This window comes from Ipomoea nil, unplaced genomic scaffold (genome assembly GCF_001879475.1).
Source record: "Ipomoea nil cultivar Tokyo-kokei standard unplaced genomic scaffold, Asagao_1.1 scaffold2159, whole genome shotgun sequence".
Taxonomy (NCBI): domain Eukaryota; kingdom Viridiplantae; phylum Streptophyta; class Magnoliopsida; order Solanales; family Convolvulaceae; genus Ipomoea; species Ipomoea nil.
In genome coordinates this window covers 186,692-207,329 of record NW_017618587.1, presented here as the reverse complement: position 1 = coordinate 207,329, position 20,638 = coordinate 186,692, and the positions used below count along the sequence as shown (strand labels likewise).

Sequence of the window (20,638 nt, the reverse complement as noted above, 5' to 3'; positions counted from 1 at the left end):
GGCATAGAACTCTTTGTAGGGCAAACTCTCTTTTGATGTCCCTTTTGTTTACAAATTGAACATGTCATGATTCGACCTTGCCTTGAAATTTTTCCAACAGGGGGTTCATTAGGCTCACGGGTTCTTTTTTTCTTTGGTCTACCAGTCATTGGCCTTGGTAAAGGTGCTAGTATTTCTTCAGAATTAGTTCTAGGCCAGCAGAGTTCACCATTGAGTGGCTGGATAGTGTGACTGTAAATGTTGTTGTACACTTCCTTGGAGTAGCATTCATCAATGTATTGCTCTGGATCTCTACCTAGATCAAATATGGCACAACAAGCATGTGCACAAGGTATACCTGTTAGGTCCCAAGATCTACAGGAACATGTTTTCCTTTGTAGCTTCACTTTGAATTGTTGCCTTCCCTTCTTGATCTCATATCCATCATCCCCGTTGAAGTCAACATGCCAACCTATACTTTCAACAATGTTCTCATTGAGCTTTTTCATTATCCTAGGTCCAAAGTTACCAGGCCATTTCTCTACCGCTTTTCTGCATCTTGCAATCCTTGTCATGGTAGCTACCCTTATATCTTCCAACATCTTCACTATTGGCTTGCTCCTTGCCTTAACTATTGTTCCATTAAATGCTTCACACATGTTGTTGTCTATTGAATCACATTTCACTTCAGTTCTCATGAAAGCCTTACACCAATACTTTGCAGGATAGTTGGCCAAATCAGCTTTAGCTTGTGCATCCTTTAATCCTAGTTGCTCAACCATTGCTTCAAACTGCTGTGTAGTGGTTGCATTTGCACACATCCAAAAGTGCCTTTTCATTACCTTTCCTCTATGTTTCTTGCTCCAATTAGCATGTATATGTCTTGCACAGTTCCTATGTTCCACATTTGGCAAAAGCTCCTGGATAACACTCACTAAACCCTACAGAAATAGAAATAGAAACACAAATAAAAACTGTAGTTATTTAAGCTTATTTAAACACAAACAGAAATAGAATCAGAAACTATACTTATTTAAGCTTTTGTTAACAAGAAACAGAATAAAAAACTGTACTTATGAAAGCAGAAGTACTTATGAAATGAGAATCAGAAACTGTACTTATTTCAGCTATTGTTAACAAGAAACAGCATAAAAAACTGTACTAATGAAAGCAGAATCAGAAACTGTACTTATTGTTAACAAGAAACAGAATAAAAAATAGAAGTAAATATGAAATAATGTAGAGTACCTTTTGTTGATCTGAAATTATTGTCCAATTCCAGCTATTGTTAATAGCCAAGTCCTTAATCAACAACTGTAAAATCCATCTCCAAGAGTCTGTGTTTTCTATCTCAACAACTGCCCAAGCTATTGGATACATCTGATTATTTGAATCCCTCCCAACAGCAGCTAAGAGCTCACCTTTCATCCCCCCTTTAAGAAAACAACCATCCAAACCAATTATAGGTCTACACCCAGATAGAAACCCACTTTTCATTGCTTGGAAACAAATATATATTCTCTGAAATGTAGAAGGTGTTTCTGGAACTACCTTAGTAGTATGAATCTTTACAGTGCTTCCAAGATTAGAGTTCAAACATTCTTCACCATAATCTCTTATTCTCTTGAATTGCTCTGAATACCCTAGATTCACCCTGTGTAAAACTGCTTTTTGTACCCTTCTCACCATAGTGATGGTCAAATTAATCTTCAACTCAGACTGAATATGATCCCTAAGCTTGGTATGTTGCATGGTTGGGTCTTTTATAATTATATCCTCGTACTTTTGTTCCAACCATTTTTGAGTAACCAATTTGAGCTTGTATTTGTTATTGCACCTATGCTCAAGTAGGCATGTTTTCAGCTGGAAACACATATACCTTTCTTCCCAACTACAATGACAAACAAAAGGACAGCCCTCAACACATTTAACCCTCACCCTCATACTCTCATTCTTGTAAAAGTATATATTTCTTTTAAAGTGCACTGCATACTTGATCATGGCAGTCTTAAACTGTGTTGCATCCTCAAATAACATCCCTTTTTCAAGCTCAGGGAAATCACATTCTGGATTATACGCTGGCAGCTTATATTTTTTAGATGGAGGTGTTATATGTTGTTCAACTTCTTCTTCCTCTGACTCTTGGGTTGGTGGGTCTGCTGAGTCATAATAGTAGTCATCACTACATGCCTCACCCTCAACTGTTTTTTATTTAGAGCCATCTAGGTTCACTTCATTGTCCTTGCCCTTAACCTCATTTTCCTTTCCATTTCCCTCAACTGTATCATTCTCTTGTGTAACTCCTCCAACATCATTTTCAAAATCAGAATTCTCACTGTCTACTTCATGAGAATCATCATCATCTTCATCACCTTCATTCCCTTCATCACTCCCTTCACCATTCCCTTCATCACTCCCTTCACCATTTCCTTCATCACCAGGTAACAAATGACCTGGAACTAATTCAACATCATCTATTCCATGATCTACATATATATCACATGATTTAAATCTAATTGCTAGTGTAGTGAGGTCTAGCACACTTGCATCATTCCACAACAGTCTTAGTTTGTCCAATGGCTCATGGAGTGCTTTATAATACATTGTCTCTATTTTTCCACACTGACCTTCTTTTATAAACTTCACCAAGTGTGGATATGAAAGTAAATCTGGGTCTATATCAACACACCAAACATCCCCATTTATGTACTGCGGTTCTTTATCTTTAACAAAATTCCCCCCATGGTGTATTTGTAGTTCTACAGTGGTCATCACTACAAAACCTAACAACAAAACAAACCATTCAAAGCATTTAAATTACACAATTTATCCAGTTATATAAAAAAACCTGACTGAATTTTTAGGGTTTATGTTAGACAATTCTGACTCAACATTTTTAGGCAGTAACCAACATTTTTAGGGTTTAGACAGTGAGTACTTTTCTACTACTTTAGTGTTATGGTTTAGGGACCACAACTCTGACTCCAAATTCCATTAAACAATATAAGCAATTTTCAACTTTATTATGGTTTAGGGACCACAACTGTGACTCAGTTTTCCATTACAGAATGCACACCAAACAACATCAAGTTCTGTACAACAAAGCTTAGCAAACGACAAGGATGGACTATATAGTACAACAACAAAACTAAACAAAACCAGAGATGTCGGCATTTAAGTTTACAAACAATATACAGTCGCAACATTATCACAAAAATAAATAACAAACAAATCGAAACCAACAAATTCATACCTGAACAAAAGAAATTGAAAATGCGAAGTGAAAGCCTCCAAAGTCTTCAAAACAACGAATTTGCTTCGAACATTGTTGGGGATTTCTTTGATTTGGGGATTTCTTCTAGTAGAGAGAGTAATATGGAATAGACGAACTGTATTTCATCAATTAGGGGATTTGGGTGGGTTTTGATGGTTTAATTTGCTTTTGTCATTTTTTATTTAATTTAAATTTCATATATATCACGGTAGAAAAGGGAAAAAAAATGAAGGAAATAATGAAATTGTCTACTAATGCCACGTAGAATGCCACCTCAGCGTGAAACCGGAAAGAATGGCTTTCCACCGGCTAGCAGGTGAAATTGAAGGAATTTGGACTGTTGGATGGGCTAATTGCACTTTTTTTAGGTTGAGTGGCCTGATTGCACTTTCGCGTTACGTTCAGTGGCCAATTTGGCCCTTATTCCAAAAAAAAAATTTAAGAATGGAATCGCTCATAAACACGGCCACATGACTATCTCGCAAGTCTAAAAACAAAGGGGAGTAGTTGTTATTCTATTGAGTTAATAGGTTTGACTAATTGATAGTATTAATTAGCTAGTTGTAGAAAAATGTTTGGTAAATTAGAAATTACAAAAAATGAATTAAAAAATGCGCATATTGATTATTTAACCAAGTCAAACAACTAACAGTGATCAAACAAGTTAAAATTAGTTGATAAGTTTTCTATGTAATCAAATAGGATTAAAATGGCCCAAATGAGTGTTTGAGTAATGTTGACATGATTTATGTATCAAAATGTTATGAGTTTAATTCTTGTTAACACTGATTTTACTTTTTCTATGTAGTTTATTAGATTTTAGATAAGGTATAGACGATTAGACGAGTCGAACCAAAAATATTTATTCACAATGAGATGTATTTATATTGTAATGTAACTAACACAAATTACAAGGAGTTAACTCATAAATACTTATGACTTAAAGATATAATTGTCAACTACAATTTGTTCTTTTGTCAGTACAACTTTGAGACGGCCTCGTCATGTTAAGCTCCACATATTATTATCCCTACCTATGAATGAATTCAAGTATTCAACCACTTAGACTATACCTTTTTTTTACACCGAATAAAGGGTTAAGCGTCAATGAGTTCGCTTCATCCTATATATTTCATAACTAACAATAGGGGCCCAAATTAATTTGTCATTCTATTAGACTTTGATGTTATAGACTTATAGGTCATTCAGCTTCCTTTTTTTTTTATGAGATAATAATTATATTTGATTCCTGTAATGTGTTATAGTAAAATATGAGATTATTTCGAGAGGAAAAAAAAAAAAAAAGATTATATGTGTAGTGCAATATTTTGTATGGGGAAAAAGCGATTCAGATGTGATTTTACTTTTGGTTTGTAGGGAAAATGTCTCAAATAGATGATACCCAGTCAAAAGAAGGGGTCCACCAGTACCACGCTTAGTAAGTTTTGTATAGTAAATTGTAATTAAGTGCGCTAAACGCCTAAACACAGAATTACCTGACCCTTTCTACGGGGTTAGTTTTGACAACGTTATCTCCTCCGATGACCGATCCACTCTGTCATCTCCTCAATTAATTATCATCCTCTCAATTACATCTGTGTTCTTCCTCTGCTTCACACCTCACTTCCGATTTTACATTTTTTGCTGCAAAAGATCTGATGGGTGGTTATGGGAGGTGGAGGTTCTCGTTTCATAGATCGCCTTCGTCTAAACTCGGCAAGAAAGATCCTCCCACGGAATATCTTTGCCCCATTTTGGGGGGATTAATGTTCGATCCCGTCGTCGTTTCCTCCGGCCAAACCTTCGAGCGCACTTCTGTTCAGGTCTGCAAAGATTTGGCTTTTCAACCCCAGCTTTCCGACGGTGCCACCCCTGATTTCACCGCCGTGATTCCTAATTTGGCTCTCAGGACTGCGATTCTTAGCTGGTGCGACAAGTCCGGCGCCGAGAAACCCAAGCAGCCGGATTATTACGCCATCGAGTCCACTGTTCGATCCATGATGGTTGGTTCGGGTCGTAGTCAAGAAGATTCGAGATTTCGGGTTTCGGAAAAGGAATTGCTTAGACAGGTTGCAGATCATCCTCCGGTCTTGCATTCTCACGCCGCCACGGAGTTGAATCCCAGGAATAATCACAATTTTTACTCTTCCTCCAGCTCAGAAGAGTCAGTGATTGCCAGCGGCTCTCCTTTACTGCCCTTTACTACTCGACCGGTTTGCTTTTCCACTCCCTCGTCCCAATCGAATTCGTCGGAGATCATTTCCGACGAAACTCCGTCTTCTGCTTCTACGTCGTCGTCCGAGGATGAATATTATGTGGTGCAGTTTAAGAAATTGGATGTCTTTGACCAGGAGCAAGCTGTGATCGAGCTGAGAAAGATGACTAGGGCTAACGAGGAAGCTAGAGTCTCGCTTTGCTCTTCGCGGCTTTTAGCGGCACTGAAGCCGCTGATAGTGTCCAAGTACGCCGGAATTCAGGCGAACGCCGCCGCCGCATTGGTCAACCTCTCTCTCGCGAAAGTCAATAAGGTGAAGATCGTTAGGGCTGGGATTGTTCCCTTGTTGATTGATGTTCTGAAGGGCGGGTTCGATGAGTCGCAGGAGCACGCCGCCGGCGCGATTTTCAGTTTGGCGCTCGAGGACGACAACAAGACGGCTATTGGTGTCTTGGGTTCGTTGCCGCCGCTTCTGCACGCACTCAGGGCGGGGACTGAGCGGACTCGCCACGACTCGGCGCTCGCGCTTTATCATTTAACTTTGGTGCAGAGCAACCGGGCGAAGCTGATTAAGCTCGGAGCCGCCAGTGCGCTGCTTGGGATGATGAAGAGCGGAGACTTGGCGGGAAGAGTGGTGCTGGTAGTGTGTAATTTGGCGGTTTGCGCGGAGGGGAAGACGGCTTTGCTGGACGGTCACGCGGTGGAGGTGGTGGTGGAGATGCTAAGGGACCCGGAGTTGGACGAGTCGACTCGAGAGAATTGCGTGGCGGCTCTCTACTCACTGAGTCAAGGGAGTTTGAGGTTCAAGGGGTTGGCGAAGGAGGCAAAGGCGGCGGAGGTTTTGCAAGTGATAATGGAGAGAGGAAGCGAGCGGGCAAAGGAGAAGGCTAAGAGGTTGCTGGTGGCGCTGAGAGGCCGGGACGACGACGACGGCGGTGGCGAGGATGTGGATTGGGAAGACGTGTTGGAAGGTGGGCTGAGTCGGACTCGGTACCGAGTTGGGAATAGTCTGCTTAGTCCTAACTCAACCGAGTTCTAAGTCAAGTGAGAAGAATTGGTAAAGGTGTATTTTAGTGATTTTTTTTTTTTTTTTTGGTGTTTGGTCAAATTTTGACTCTTTTTTTTTTTTTTTTTTTTTTTTTTTTTTTCTGTTCAAGTATTTGATGGGAATTATTTGCACAGGGACTGTTATTTGTTGTGTAAATAGATTAGGTTTATGAATGAAAATGGGATCTTCAGGACTGATTTATTGTAGTTTTCATGATCCATATTCTTATATATTTCAGTCATGTTTGTTAATATAGTTAGCTTATAGTTAATTTTGGATTGTTCGACTATTATTAGCTGTTTGACTTGGTGAAATACTCAATAAATTAGTGTTTGACTTGGTGAAATACTCAATAAATTAGCATTTAATAAATTAGTGTTTTGTAACGACTTATTGTTCCAAAATGTTTCAATTCAAAACAAGTTTTTTATAAGTTTTTTTGAAAAGTTATTTTGCATATAATTAACTATCAATTAACAACTGCCAAGCACCTTGGATTGTAATAGTTAAAGAAAATATAGAACAAGTACTACCTTATAATAGAGTCAATAATATTAAAAAAAAAATTATCAATTAATAACTAATTTATCAAATATTTTGTTACAATAGATTAGCTACCGCTATCAACTAGAGTAATTAAATAACAGCTAACAACTATTTACCAAACACTCATTTATCTTATTAAAGTGTTCACTGTAATTTCTTTTTCATAAAATGGGAAAGTAGTGCCTAGCAAATTTTATTTAAAATGAAAAGGAAGTGCCTAACAAATTAGACAAAGAATTATGCTAGGGTTCGTATTATAATTCTAGTAGAAAGATATTATAATGTAGCAAGTTGGTCAATCCTTTGGACCTTAACTGGCAACTTGTAGTTGGTGTGGTTACTGGTCGAACACGCCTAGCCTAGGACAAGTGGACCACGACTATAATCATGTTTATGAAACTTGTTGTGTTAATGTTTGTTGTATATTGAATGGAGTACGAAGGTACGTATAATTAATATAAGGGCACTTTAAAACAAGTTTAGTAGGAGGTCTAATTCCATTTCCTAGTACTCAAAAAAAGTTTTAAGAGCATGTTTAGTTGAATGGAAAAAGTTTTTCATAAAAAGAAAAAATTCTTTAAATTTGCAAAAAAAAAAAAATTGAAATGTTCTTTGTTTTGTTTATGAAAAAAAAAAAATCACAAGGAAAAATGTTTTCCTTAGTTTTGAGGAAAAAAGTTTTCTTTGTGGAGGAGGTGGTATTTTGTTTTCATTAATGGACATTGGGAAGAAAGTATCACATGATTGAACAATTTTACATTAGATTACTTTTATTATTATTATTATCATGATTGATGTTGTAAATACGCTGTGAAGTCTCAAATACGTACGAATTGAACTAATGGGTCAGTCATATTAAGGTCTTGTTATAGTCCTAATCTCGGTAAACTACGTGATGTCAAAGAGCATAGATGTGGGAGCTGAAGATGTCCAAAAGTCCCCCTCTAGCATTAAGTGCGTTACTTATAGTGGAAGAAGGGAGACACATGCCAAGCTCTCGACATGACTGACACGTGTCCTACATTCAATCGGTGGGTTCGGAAACAACACCATGACAGCTACGTATGTTGATATTCCTGGCCGCCCACTGAGGGATGTGATTGATTAGGGTAGGGATAATCAAACCGATACTTGGTGTTAGTGATGAGTTAGGGTAGTCAAACCGATACTCGGTCTCGAAACTTGCATATTCATCCTGGACGGTGGAAAAAGGTTGAAGGTTAGCGTGAAATCATTAATATTGGCAGTTACATAATTAAAAACAATTTTTGTTCTGTAATTACTTTCTTAATTGGTGGGGCTTTATTTAAGAGAGTTTAATGCATTAATTATAACACAATTAGCATGTACAAGTACCCACGGAAAAGGGTTATGGGCGGAAACTTTTTGGTGTTTTAAAGTAAATAAGCATTCAACCTGAGTGATGTGATTGAGTGGGAGGCATTCAACCATCATCAACCAAACATGAAGAATTTGATCATTGACTTTGAGTATGGTAAAACAAACACTCTCGAGTCTCGATAGTCATAAAGCCATCACTAGTGTAGGCGCAAAATCAACGGATTATGTACAATATACATAAATTGTTAATTGAAAGTACACAACTTGAATCATGATCTACAATACTCATGGTGAATGTTGATCTACATTGTGATCATCCTTCTCTTGTTTGGGTTAAAGATTTGATGGACCGATAGTAGTATGTATTGTAATTATGGACCAATAATTTTTTGATGTGTAAAGTTGTAGCTGAATTGATACAGGCAGAGCGGGGCAGTCCAAGTCGAATAGTTATGCTGTGCATCTGTATGCACCATGCATGGTGCATACAGATGCAAAAACGACGTCGTTTTATTAAAAACGCGCGTCTCCTCTTTAAAAAAAAAATTCAGGTTCGATTCCTAGTAACAACATTATTTTGTTCATTCATTATGGAATTTTAGTTCATGGATTATGGAATTATAGTTCATCGATTATGGAACTATAGTTCATCGATTCTGGAATTATAGTTCATCGATTCTGAAATTTTAGTTCATAGATTCTGGAATTTTAGTTCATTCATTCTGAAAATTTTAGTTCATAGATTCTGGAATTTTAGTTCATTCATTCTGAAAATTTTAGTTCATAGATTAGATTATGGAATTATAGTTCATCGATTATGGAATTATAGTTCATCGATTATGGAATTATAGTTTCGAACCTAATTTTTTTTTTTAAGAGGAGACTCGCGTTTTATAAAAACGACGTCGTTTTTTCATCCGTATGCACCATGCTTGGTGCATACGGATGAACAGCATAATTTGCCGTCCAAGTCTATAGCGTCCAGTAATGCATTAATAGTGTTTGTGGGCTACCTAAGCACAGTATAATGCTTGGGCTACGTCTGACCATTACATTCTCCTCTTTTTTTTTTTTTTTTTTTTTTTTTTTACACACTATTTGTTTCGATTGAGGTTTGAACTTTACACCTCCCACTTAGGGGAACAACCCGATACCAGTGGACTACAAGCCACTTGATTTCTCCTCTAGCTTTATTAAAGCAACGAATTACTCCATGGAGTATTTTAGTGCGTCATCTTCGCAAATTATTTCGTGGACCCAGATTCAAATGTTCACAATTTATCTTTAAAATTTATAATTTGTATACTACGAACACACAATGTTAATATATATATATATATATATATATATATATATATATATATATATAATTGATTGTTTTGTTTTGTATTCACAAGTTCCTTTCAAATACTGTAGTCACACAATATTAACAAATTAGGATTTTTGATGATCATGTATTGTATTCACGAATTCCATTCTACAGTTGTTATGTGTTTTGACTTAGAAATACAATTTATATTCTCGAAGTTCATAATTTCAATACTAAAAATACACAATTTATATGTCGTTTAAAAATAAATTGAAGTCATATAATTTATTAACTATATGCAAATAACATGTTAATTACATGTATATAATATGATGACTGTAGGCACATAATATGCAATTAACATATTATGTACATCTAGATAACATATTATGTACCTTCAATTTATTTACAAACACATACTCCGTAATTTATTAACTGAATAATGAATACACATAATATATTGATTGATATATAATTTTTGAATTAAAGTACACAATACACAATTGTTATACAGTGAACCGATGAAAATTGTTGTAGAATTAAAATGATATTTTAGTGTTACTATAATGAAAGTAGTGTGTGGAAAATGAAACTAAAAAACAAAACATATTATTGTCAAATGAAATTGTAGTATAATTAAAATGATATTTTAGTATTGCTATAATGAAATTATTATGCGTGAGAAATGAAACTAAAATTCAAAGTTATACAATAACATATATTATCAAATGACCTGAAGTGCAATTAAAATAATACTTCAAGTCTTCAACATTATTGTAATTAAACTAGTGTGTATGGAAAATGAAACAAAAAAAAATAGAGCTCAATGAATAATATATATCACCCAATGAAACTATAGTACAATTAAAATGATACTTTTTTATTTTCTATAATGAAATTAGTATGGAGGGAAAATAAAACTATAAAATACAGCAATATTGTCAATTGAAATTGAAGTGTAATTGAAATAATACATATTTCATGGTCCACACTACTACATATACCATGGTCCACAGCAAGATGGACCTAGGTTCAAAATACACAATTTAGGTACTAAATATTCACCATTTAAATTATAAATATTTAGTGTGTAAATTATGAATATTCAATGTGTAAATTGTGTATTTTTTTAAATGGGAATCCACATAATAATTTGCCCCAAACGTCATCTTCCTCCCATTCGTACCAATCGTACGTTATGTTCGTGACTCGCTTACCAATACCCACACATGTGAGCCCCCATGCATGTGTCCAGCCCACAAACCAGTAAAACCACTCTAAACACACAAATCTCAACTTGTGTCTCTAAGAGCAACATTATCATATGTTATTTTAGGGAGAATGTGAACAAAAGTGATGACAACTAGGAGAGAAAATGTAAGAGAGAGAATAGAGGGGTTCATGTGCAAAGTGCTACATATTGAAACAACGTTATGTGTAAAATTGAAGAAAGAAAAAGAAACATTGTGCGTGTTTCGTGCACAACTTCGCCAAAGCAGGCACTCAGTGGCACGTCAGACGCGTTAGGCGCGTGTGCCTGACATGTACTGCAATTATATAAATATATATATATATATATATATATATATTTTTTTTTTTTAATTCAGTTTTTTTCTTTTCTTTTTTCACTCCCTCCCACGTTCTCTTTCCTAATTACATTTACAATAATCCCTTAAAAACCGCAACGGAAATTAACTATTGTGAATGCTCTAAACCTTGTATCCTAATATTGATACACGAGATAAATTGTCATATATACTACTTTAGCTCTGCTTCTTCCATAGTTTCATCCAATTTTTTTTTTTTAATGTAAGCTTAGTTATTAACGTATTAGTTGATGGTAGTACGTGGGACTAAAATAAATTTAAGAATTTATAACGTGAATAAAAAACGTTACGTGCGGAACATAAATACATAAGAGATGGAATTTAGGAGGTAAGTTGAGATGGATTGATTAGTCCGTATGTAGGGTACAGTGATGCAGTCAGGCAGAGATGCGTGTCAGTAAGAAGGGAGGAAGAAATAGAGTCCACTACTGTAGTAGTCATCACTCATCACCTCAATAAAGAATCAGAGATGCAAGTGTAGGACCCATTTAAGGTAAGAGTGACTTTTATTATTATTATTATTATTATTATTATTATTATTATTATTTTGGTCCAAACATACATCTTATTATCAACTATGGTTTTGCTTGATAATCAGCGGTTAGCGGTTTGTATTAGCGGATAAAAAGTAGTGAATTGTATTAGCGAGTTTAACCAGTAGATCAGATTGTATTAGCGATTTGTAAAAAAATGTTTAGTAAAATTAGCAATTAACATGTAAAATGACCAAAATGATATACATACAATAATAATAATCAAAAAAAAAAATTTTAAAAAAAAAGAAAGAAAGAAAGTGATGTGGGGTCAAAACTGATCCCACATCGAAAACAGATAATGAAAAGAGGGCGTTGAGCTCCTTCATTAAAAGAGGAGCTCAACGCACCCTTCTACTTCCCAGCCCATCCGGTTCCCACATCGGATGGGCAGGGAAATAGAAGCCTCAGGGTTCATTGTTAATAAAGCCTGAGGCTTCTCCTTTGAATTTGAATGAATATTGATTTTTTTTTTTAATTAAAGTAAGGCCGTTTTGGGCAAATATTCAAAACGTCAAAGTGAAACGCTGTTATATGCCGCGTTTTAAAAATCAACGGTTTGGAACAAATCGTTGTTAACCAAATAATGTCTTTGGCGTTTTGACCTTGGACAAAACGCTAAAGTTGGTGACTCCGCTAAAATTTTGAAGAATCCGCCAATAACTAAACAAGTCCAATCTCACATTCTCACTCAATCCAAAAACTACACTTCCATTAATTTTAATTTTTTAATTTTTTAATTTTTTATAGACCTACCAATCTACCATTTTACTCCACTATATTTTAATTATTTCTTTATTTATTATCATTATAAAAATTATAATTATAATAATTATTTTAATTATGCTTAAATTAAAATAAATATATAATTATAAAATTTTAATTCAAATAAAATATATTATTAAAATTATGTTACATGTTTAATGTTTTTAATAAGAAAAAAAATAAAAACAATAAAGTTAAAAAGACAAAAACAAAATGGTGGCCGTAAAGCAACGGCTACCATAAAAGAAAAAAACAAAAGTAAAGCATTTGAAAAACATAAAAAAAAAAAAAATTAAATTAAAAAGAAAGATCGAGAGTGATTGCCAGCTGGCGGCCACTTTGAATCGTCCAACGGCCTCTTGTTGCAAGTTGTGTGTTATAAGCGTGCGTCTAACTTTTTTTTTTTTTTTTTTTTTTTCCTGTCAAAAATTAAACACTTACCAGAGAAAATTTACCAAAAAATTACTTTAATTTCCCCATTAACTAAAAATCACTGCTCAATTTGTTATTACCTGCAAAAACCCCAAAAGATTCACTATTGGGATTGCTCTAACGTAATATAACGTTTTTTTAGATTTTTTTCGTGGAGATAGCACAAAGAGAAAAGGGGGAGAAAAAAAAAAACAATTTCTGACAAAAAAGCGAAAAAAGATAAAGCCTGCGTTTATGTGCCTAGAATGGCGCGTGCATACAGGGCGCAGATTTGCGCTCAATGCCCATAATTTTGTGCTGCTTTTTTCTTTTTCTCTCTTTGCATGGACTCATTAAAAATCACAATTTACAAGAGGAAAAACTAATGAAAAATTATACTCTCTAATTGTCAAAAATCAAGTAAAAATTGCAAATAATGATGCTCTAAATTGAACTCACTAACATGTCACCTCATATCGTCTCTTACAAATATACTCCTTTGGGTACGTTTCATGCACGCATTTCACAAAATGCATATACATACTAAATATTATATAAATTTTATGTTTTATTTATTATACATTTTAAATAGTGATTATATTATTTTATTTTTACGTAAAAGATACAGATATTTGATCATCAATTGTACATAGGGATAGGGTACAAATGTAATTAAAGAGGAAATGGGCCACCACCCTTTTGATTTTACATACTCAAAGTATATGTTGAGTGATGCAGACTGAATTGAATTAGCAGTACGGATTAGTATACGAATTGAAAGGATTTTGTGGTGATATCCTCCTAAGTCCTAACCTCTTTGGACTTATGTGCTGTAACACAACGAAGTTTCCATGACTCGTTGTTTTGGTTACGGTTAGACTCACTACCACATTTTTATTTAATCATTCTTAATTTTTATGCTTTTCTATGTTTATGCAAGTTTTGTGTGACGGAACATTTACAATATTTTACGATCAACTTTAACAGGGCATTTTGTTGTAAATTTGTAATGAATAAATTAGGGGGAAATATATTGCAAAGAGGAATAAAATGATAATAATGTGAGAATTTAAATTTCAATGTTTGGTTTAATTTGCATAATTAAATAGAATTATTGAAAATTTTAATTATAGCCATTTGGTATCTATGAAATTTGAAAGGGAATAAGTAGTATAAAGACTAAAATGTTCATACTTATTATAGTGGACAAATAAAATATTAATTTTAGGTTAAAAAGAAAAGGGTAATATTGTCTCAAAAGTATCTTTTTTTCTTATCAAAAATCACGAAATTGAAAATATCAGGGGGACATGAGATTTTAATTCCATAAAGATTAGAGGAATTGTAATTTTTCCTCCCACTAAATGATTGAATTTGCGTATGAATTAGGTGGGTGTGGAATATGTTGTAAATTATTGAACATGTTTAAAAATTAAATGGAGTAGTGAGTTGTGACTTTTTTAAATGTACTTAATTTATAAGCAAATGCTTAATCTAAATATGTTGTTATTATTATTATTATTATTATTATTATTATTATTATTATTATTATTATATAATAATTAGGGAATACTTATCTCATTCTATAGTATTACCTAATCATTAATACGGAGTATTATTTTTTGTAATTATAATATTCAAAAGTAGATCTGCAAAAACATTCCATATTTGTGCTATATTCTACCAACTTTTGTCCTTGTGACGCTACACCAGGTGACTATGCAATTTTGATTAATTACTTATCAATTATCATATATCTCAAATCTTTTAAAATATAATATTGCATTAAACTAAAAAAAATAACTAAAGAAAAATTTGTTAAAAAAAAGTATTACATAGTAATATTAACTTTTTTTTTAATAAAAAAAATCAAACTAAAGTAATAGTCTCAATACTGTTGTTATTTCATAACTTTTAAATTCTAACTAATGTTGAAACTGCAACTCCTTAAGATTACAATGGGCTAACTAATACTTCCCCTATCACAAATTTCTTTTTGTCAACTTAGCTTGCTGCTTTCATAATCATTTTGATTAAATTAATTTGAGGCATGTAGATTAAATTTTGAATGTTTAAAATATTAAAACTACACATTAAATTAAAGTATTAATTTTATAACAGTAAACATTAATATTTTAAGAAAGAATATATTTTAGAGTATAAATCAAAATAAAATTTGATCCATGAAAAAAAAAATGAAACGTGTAATAGAATTCAAGTGACAATCCAATCAAGTTAATTTGATAATTGACTTAAATAGCTTAGTAATCATAAAATTTTAAATTTGAGTTTTTGGTCTTGTTTGATAAATAGCTATTAGCTGAAAGCTGTTTGATATAATTTATTATTATTACAAAATGGTAATTGAAAAAAATTATTTTGAGCATTTTTTAAAATTTTAGCATTTTAAAATTACAAAAGGCTAATTAATCAAACACTTACATTAATTTTTTAACCAAGTCAAACATATAGTGATTAAATAAGTTAAAATTGACTGATAAGCTAACTATTTTACCAAATATATGAGTGTTGTGAATTAGTGTTATTAATTTGATAGAGAATGCGGCTTTAGATAGCGATGATATGGTTTGAATGCAATTTGAATGGAGGATATATAAAAGTTGTTTTAAAATTTGAAGTAGAATTAAAGAGTTGGAATGGGACAAGTGCAGTGCAGAGACATCGTTCCAATGCAAGTACGGGACCATATTTATGGGTGATGGGTGGGGCAACGCGGTTTGGGTTTACCTTCTTCCTTTCTCTTTCGCTTAATTTGTCTGGATTACGTCCATAATCACTGCAGACTGCAGTGAAGAAGAGGTTCGTTCGTTCCTTTGTTGGCTGTAATAATTAATTTCGACTTCATTCCATGCAAGAAAATTCAATTCCTGGCCCACTCATGAATTAATTAATTAATATAGAATAGAATAGAATAGAATGTGGCGTCGTTTTCCATGGCCTGGGAATAATCCCAAAACGTACCAACAGTAACATAACCATCGCGAAACCACATACTATACATTCTCTCACTTAAGTTTCCACTCCCAGCCAAATTCTACCTGATTACCCATATGCCCACTTTTTTGTTTTCTTCTCCTTTATTTCTCTATGTTCTTTCGTCTTTAAAGGAAATGCCATTCTAATTTATTTTATTTTAATTTTTATGATTGAGTAGTGTCATCTGTACATTGTATATACACGTACGTACTCATCTATCATCTCTATATATGTGCTTCTGCGCGCTCCTCCGTATTATTAGTGTATTATTTTATTTATTCGTATCTTCTTCTGATCTTCTGCTTCATCATCATCGCCTAACGCATGTTGGTCTTCTTGTCTCCTCTGGGACAATCAGATTTTCTCCTCCATCTCCATCATCACTCTCTGTGCTTAGCTTGCTCCGCCTGCTGATTGATTGGATTACTTTTAATGTTATCAGCATTAACGCCGCCGTATCTTGTGGAGTTTCAGACCGTCATCGGAAATGTCACAGAAGCGGCAGCCCGAGGAGGATTACAAGTCTCTACCCGACGGCGGACTTTCCGACGATAAACGCCGCCGGAAGATTCCTTCCCTCAAAAGGTAAGCTTCTCATACCCATCTACTCCGGCCTGCTGCTTTAAAGTTCTAAACTTTGAAATTTTTTTCTTTACTTTAATTTCACACCCTCATCTAAACTACCTTAGCTTAGCTTGGTGCGCTATAAAAAGACCATTTCAAGAATTCAAGATTCTTGCTTGAGTGTGAAGTTGGGAACTTTACTGTTTCTAAATGGGTAGAATTTATTAGTTGCCTTTAATGGAATTTCCATGGCTGCTTCTTGGAGTAATCAAAAGAAAGAGTCGACAGCTTTTAGCTTTGCCAAAGAGAATAATGACAAATATAATATGGTGTCTCCTTAAAACTGTATTGCTATGTATAATTGACCGAGTGTGGAAGTTCAATTTTTGTTGATTAGTAAATGGATGTTAGTGTGCCAAAAAGAGGGTTGCTTTTGTTTTTGGGGAAAAAGTTTTTCTTTTTTTCCTTTTTGCTGATGCAAAACATGGCGTTTGAACGTTATCTTTTTTGATGGTGCCCTCTGCGTCGCCACTTTCTTGTTTGTGGTATACTATTGCTACCTTTGTGCAGCATTTGTTGGGTGCTTCATAATACATATTACAAAGGTGACGATGTTTACTTCAATTGTTTCTCAACTCTATTTTTTTTTTTTTGAAAAATACTTGATATCCTCCCAATTTTTACTCCCACTACTTGTGTTCAAATTTGATTGGAGGAAAGAAAAAAATGAATGGATAAACATATGCCCCTACTAAATTGAGCAATCAAAGCCAGCCAAACCATAGGGAGTATAAAATGAGAGTACAAATTGGAAGTACATGTAGAATTACTTTTTTTTTTTAGATAATGGAGAACTATTTTCACATATTTTTTTGTCTAACTTGTACTTTTGAGGAATGAACTTTTAAAATATACAATTAGAACATTAGAACGACTGCCTTAGATATTTGCTCCTTAATTTTTATCATACAGTTTGCCTAACTTATATCTTAAAAACACACACAGACACACATTATTGATTTTGTTTCCATTGTTACTGATTATGCTTTGTATATATATATATATATATATATATATATATATTTTATAGTGTGGTGTTGGAGGTTATGAATATGCGAAAAATGCAGACTTTTATGGAGCCCGTTTTGGAGCCTTTGATACGTAGAGTTGTAAGTTCACATCCTTGTAGTTGTTCTGATGCTTTTAGCAGTTTAATGTGAATTGCTTTCCATTGATATGACTATGTTTTAAAACCAAAAAATCCTTTGGATTATTGAAAATTTGGACATTTTAATGTCTCCAAACGTTGTAATTAACTAGTATGTAAGAAATGTAGTAACTCTTTCAATTTCATGGGAGCTGAGCTTACAGGTAAAAGAGGAAGTTGACATAGCATTGAGAAAGTACGTGACCAGTTTGAAACGGTATGGAATCAGGCTCCGATTTCAAGCAATATATATAGTTGATGTTCATGAAACAGATAGATAATGATTTTTTCTACTATAATTCCCCTATTTTGATTGAGATATTCTTTGCACTTGTATTGTGTAGGAATGGTGGGAAAGATGCACACCCTTATGAATTAAGAAGCCTCAAGTTAAAATTTTTAGATTCTATATCTCCTCCTGTATTTACTGGAACTCGTATAGAAGGAGAGGATGGCTCAAGTCTTAGAGTCGCTTTGGTTGATGCTCTTACCGGACAAGTTGTGACAACTGGCCCAGAATCATCTGCAAAGGTGGAAATTGTAGTTCTTGAGGGAGATTTTGACAGTGATGAAGGGAATAATTGGACAGTTGAAGAATTTAGAGATAACGTTGTGAGAGAAAGGGAAGGGAAGAAGGCTCTTCTTAACGGGGATGCAATTCTGAACCTTAAAGATGGTGTTGGTTTGGTTGGTGATATTTCCTTTACAGATAATTCAAGCTGGACAAGAAGCCGTAAGTTCAGACTTGGGGCAAGACTTGTGGATAACTTTGATGGAATTAAAGTTATAGAAGGAAAAACAGAGTCATTTGTTGTAAGGGACCACCGAGGAGAATGTAAGTTCCACATGTTTTCAGTAACTAAAGAGTGAAGATGAAAACAGGAACATATTTAATAACTAAATTATTTAATTTGTCATCCCTTTTTATTGATTTGCAGTATACAAGAAGCATCATCCGCCATCCCTCTTGGATGAAGTATGGAGGCTGGAAAAAATTGGTAAAGATGGAGCATTCCACAGGCGTTTGAGCAAGGAAAGAATATATACAGTAAAGGATTTTCTGACTTTACTATCTCTTGATCCAGCAAGACTTCGGAATGTAAGTCATTAGCTTGCATTTACAAGAACATATATAAGATTTAAGGACTTGCATGTGTAGATAGTATTGACAAGACCTGTATGCATGGAAACCTTGCAGATCCTTGGGACAGGAATGTCGACGAAGATGTGGGAAGTGACAGTTGAACATGCTAGAACGTGTGTACTTGGCAAGAAATTGTACTCATACTATGCTTCTGGATCTGAGCAAAAGAATGGCGTGGTTTTTAACATCGTGGCACAAGTGTTGGGGCTTTTTGTAGATTGTCAGTATATTCCTGCTGAAAAGCTATCTGAGACTGAGAAGGCACTGCACGCTTCTAATTTGCTTCTGCAATTTTAATTTGTTCTTTTCTGCAAGCCCGGCATGTGAATTTATCTTTCTTTGCTTTGATTTTTTTAGGCTGAGGCACGTGAGTTGGTAATTTCTGCCCTTCAACACTGGGAAGAAGTAGTGTGTTTTGACAACGAGTCCTCGCTGTTTCCAAATATCCACTCTTCATCCGCTATGGCTAATTCTGATGGCACCAATAATGCTTTGGCATCACAGAAGGCTCCGATGTGTGATTATCAACCATCGCCTGATAACATGCCATCCATATACTCCATTGGGGGTTTGAGTGGGTTGGATCCTTATGATTTGCATAGCATTGACAGTATGGATGTTAGGTTTGAGCAACCACTAAGGTTGCCTGGAGGAGATACAAACTCCTTCATCTACGACACAGTAGATGCTGTAACTCAGCCTTTCTGTGGGGACGAGCCTCTACCCTACTTCGATTCTGATTATTCGCTTCACAGCTCCAGCTTTGAGCAGTCAGATTCTTATCTACAGAGCGCTGTGAATAGCTTTTTAGGTCGCACAGCGGTCTCCCCAGACAAGGCACAGAGGAGATGGAAAATGTTGTTCAGTGTATTGAGGTGGTTCTCTGTTAGGAGAATTGTTGCTAGAAAGGGTGGTGTAGGTGTTAATCGAAAAGACAAGGCTCCTCCATATTACTAAGTAGCTAGTAGTACACATATATATATATATGGTATTTAATGCTGCGGGCAATTAATCAACAAAAGTACTGGGTTCAACTGCAGAATTGAAGACGCTTATTTATGATGCATGCATGCAGTCTCTTCAATCATCAGAAAATTCATCTCATCAATATATATAGATATATAGTTGTGAAAATTAAAGCTCTGATTAGCTTATGAAGATTCATATATGTGGCAGGTGTTGTGGAAGGATGATACCTAGCTAGCTAGCTTGTACTCATCAGTTCTCCTTTCTTTTCTTGGAATTGTTTTATTGTTGTGGACTGTCGATTTACTGTACTGTAGTCTGTAGTGGAGAATATCATCTTTGTGCGATATCTCCGATCCATTTCCATTTAATTTTAAGTAGTTTTATTCTGTGCTGTTATCTTGTAGGTTGATATGTTTCTATCTTCATTTATTATTGTTATTATTATTATTATTATTTTTTATTTTTTGCAGACTTATATCTCGTTTGTACATATATTATCAGTAAATTAAACATAATGTTTAGCCAAATATGACGTGCTATCCAAAGTTTCATCATGTGATATATATGCCCAACAACGTAAATCCAACACTCAGCAACCATAGAATCCTAGCTTGGGATCTTAACAAAAAAAAAAAAGGTTAATACGAGCTAGCAGTATTTTTCTGTTAAATATATGGACAAAGGGATTGGAAAGCTAGCTACTATGATGCAAAACTTGTACCAAATGTT

The 20,638-nt window shown here is 34.4% G+C and overlaps 2 protein-coding genes and 1 long non-coding RNA gene across 4 annotated transcripts; 2 read left to right on the top strand and 1 right to left on the bottom strand.

The window, feature by feature from the left end:
- Nucleotides 1–3,116: 3,116 nt before the first annotated feature.
- On the bottom strand, nucleotides 3,117–19,049 carry LOC109149482. Its single transcript, XR_002048962.1, has 3 exons — nucleotides 18,967–19,049; nucleotides 9,607–9,612; nucleotides 3,117–3,127 (listed from the first exon to the last, which is right to left on the bottom strand). It is a non-coding gene; the product is annotated as an uncharacterized LOC109149482 (long non-coding RNA).
- On the top strand, nucleotides 4,810–6,732 carry LOC109149478 (U-box domain-containing protein 38-like). Its single transcript, XM_019297263.1, has one exon. It carries the CDS (start codon nucleotides 4,912–4,914, stop codon nucleotides 6,505–6,507), a length of 1,596 nt encoding a protein of 531 aa, XP_019152808.1. The 5' UTR covers nucleotides 4,810–4,911; the 3' UTR covers nucleotides 6,508–6,732.
- Nucleotides 16,287–20,300, top strand: LOC109149477 (calmodulin-binding protein 60 A-like). 2 transcript variants are annotated; one of them, XM_019297261.1, is made up of 7 exons: nucleotides 16,287–16,610; nucleotides 17,680–17,758; nucleotides 17,961–18,040; nucleotides 18,090–18,631; nucleotides 18,735–18,895; nucleotides 18,995–19,201; nucleotides 19,298–20,300. In XM_019297261.1, exons 1-7 carry the CDS (start codon nucleotides 16,513–16,515, stop codon nucleotides 19,895–19,897), a joined length of 1,767 nt encoding a protein of 588 aa, XP_019152806.1. In that variant the 5' UTR covers nucleotides 16,287–16,512; the 3' UTR covers nucleotides 19,898–20,300. The 2 variants fall into 2 exon arrangements, with proteins under 2 accessions (XP_019152806.1, XP_019152807.1); XM_019297262.1 differs by having other exon boundaries at nucleotides 16,288–16,610; nucleotides 17,961–18,013; nucleotides 18,141–18,631.
- Nucleotides 20,301–20,638: the final 338 nt, after the last annotated feature.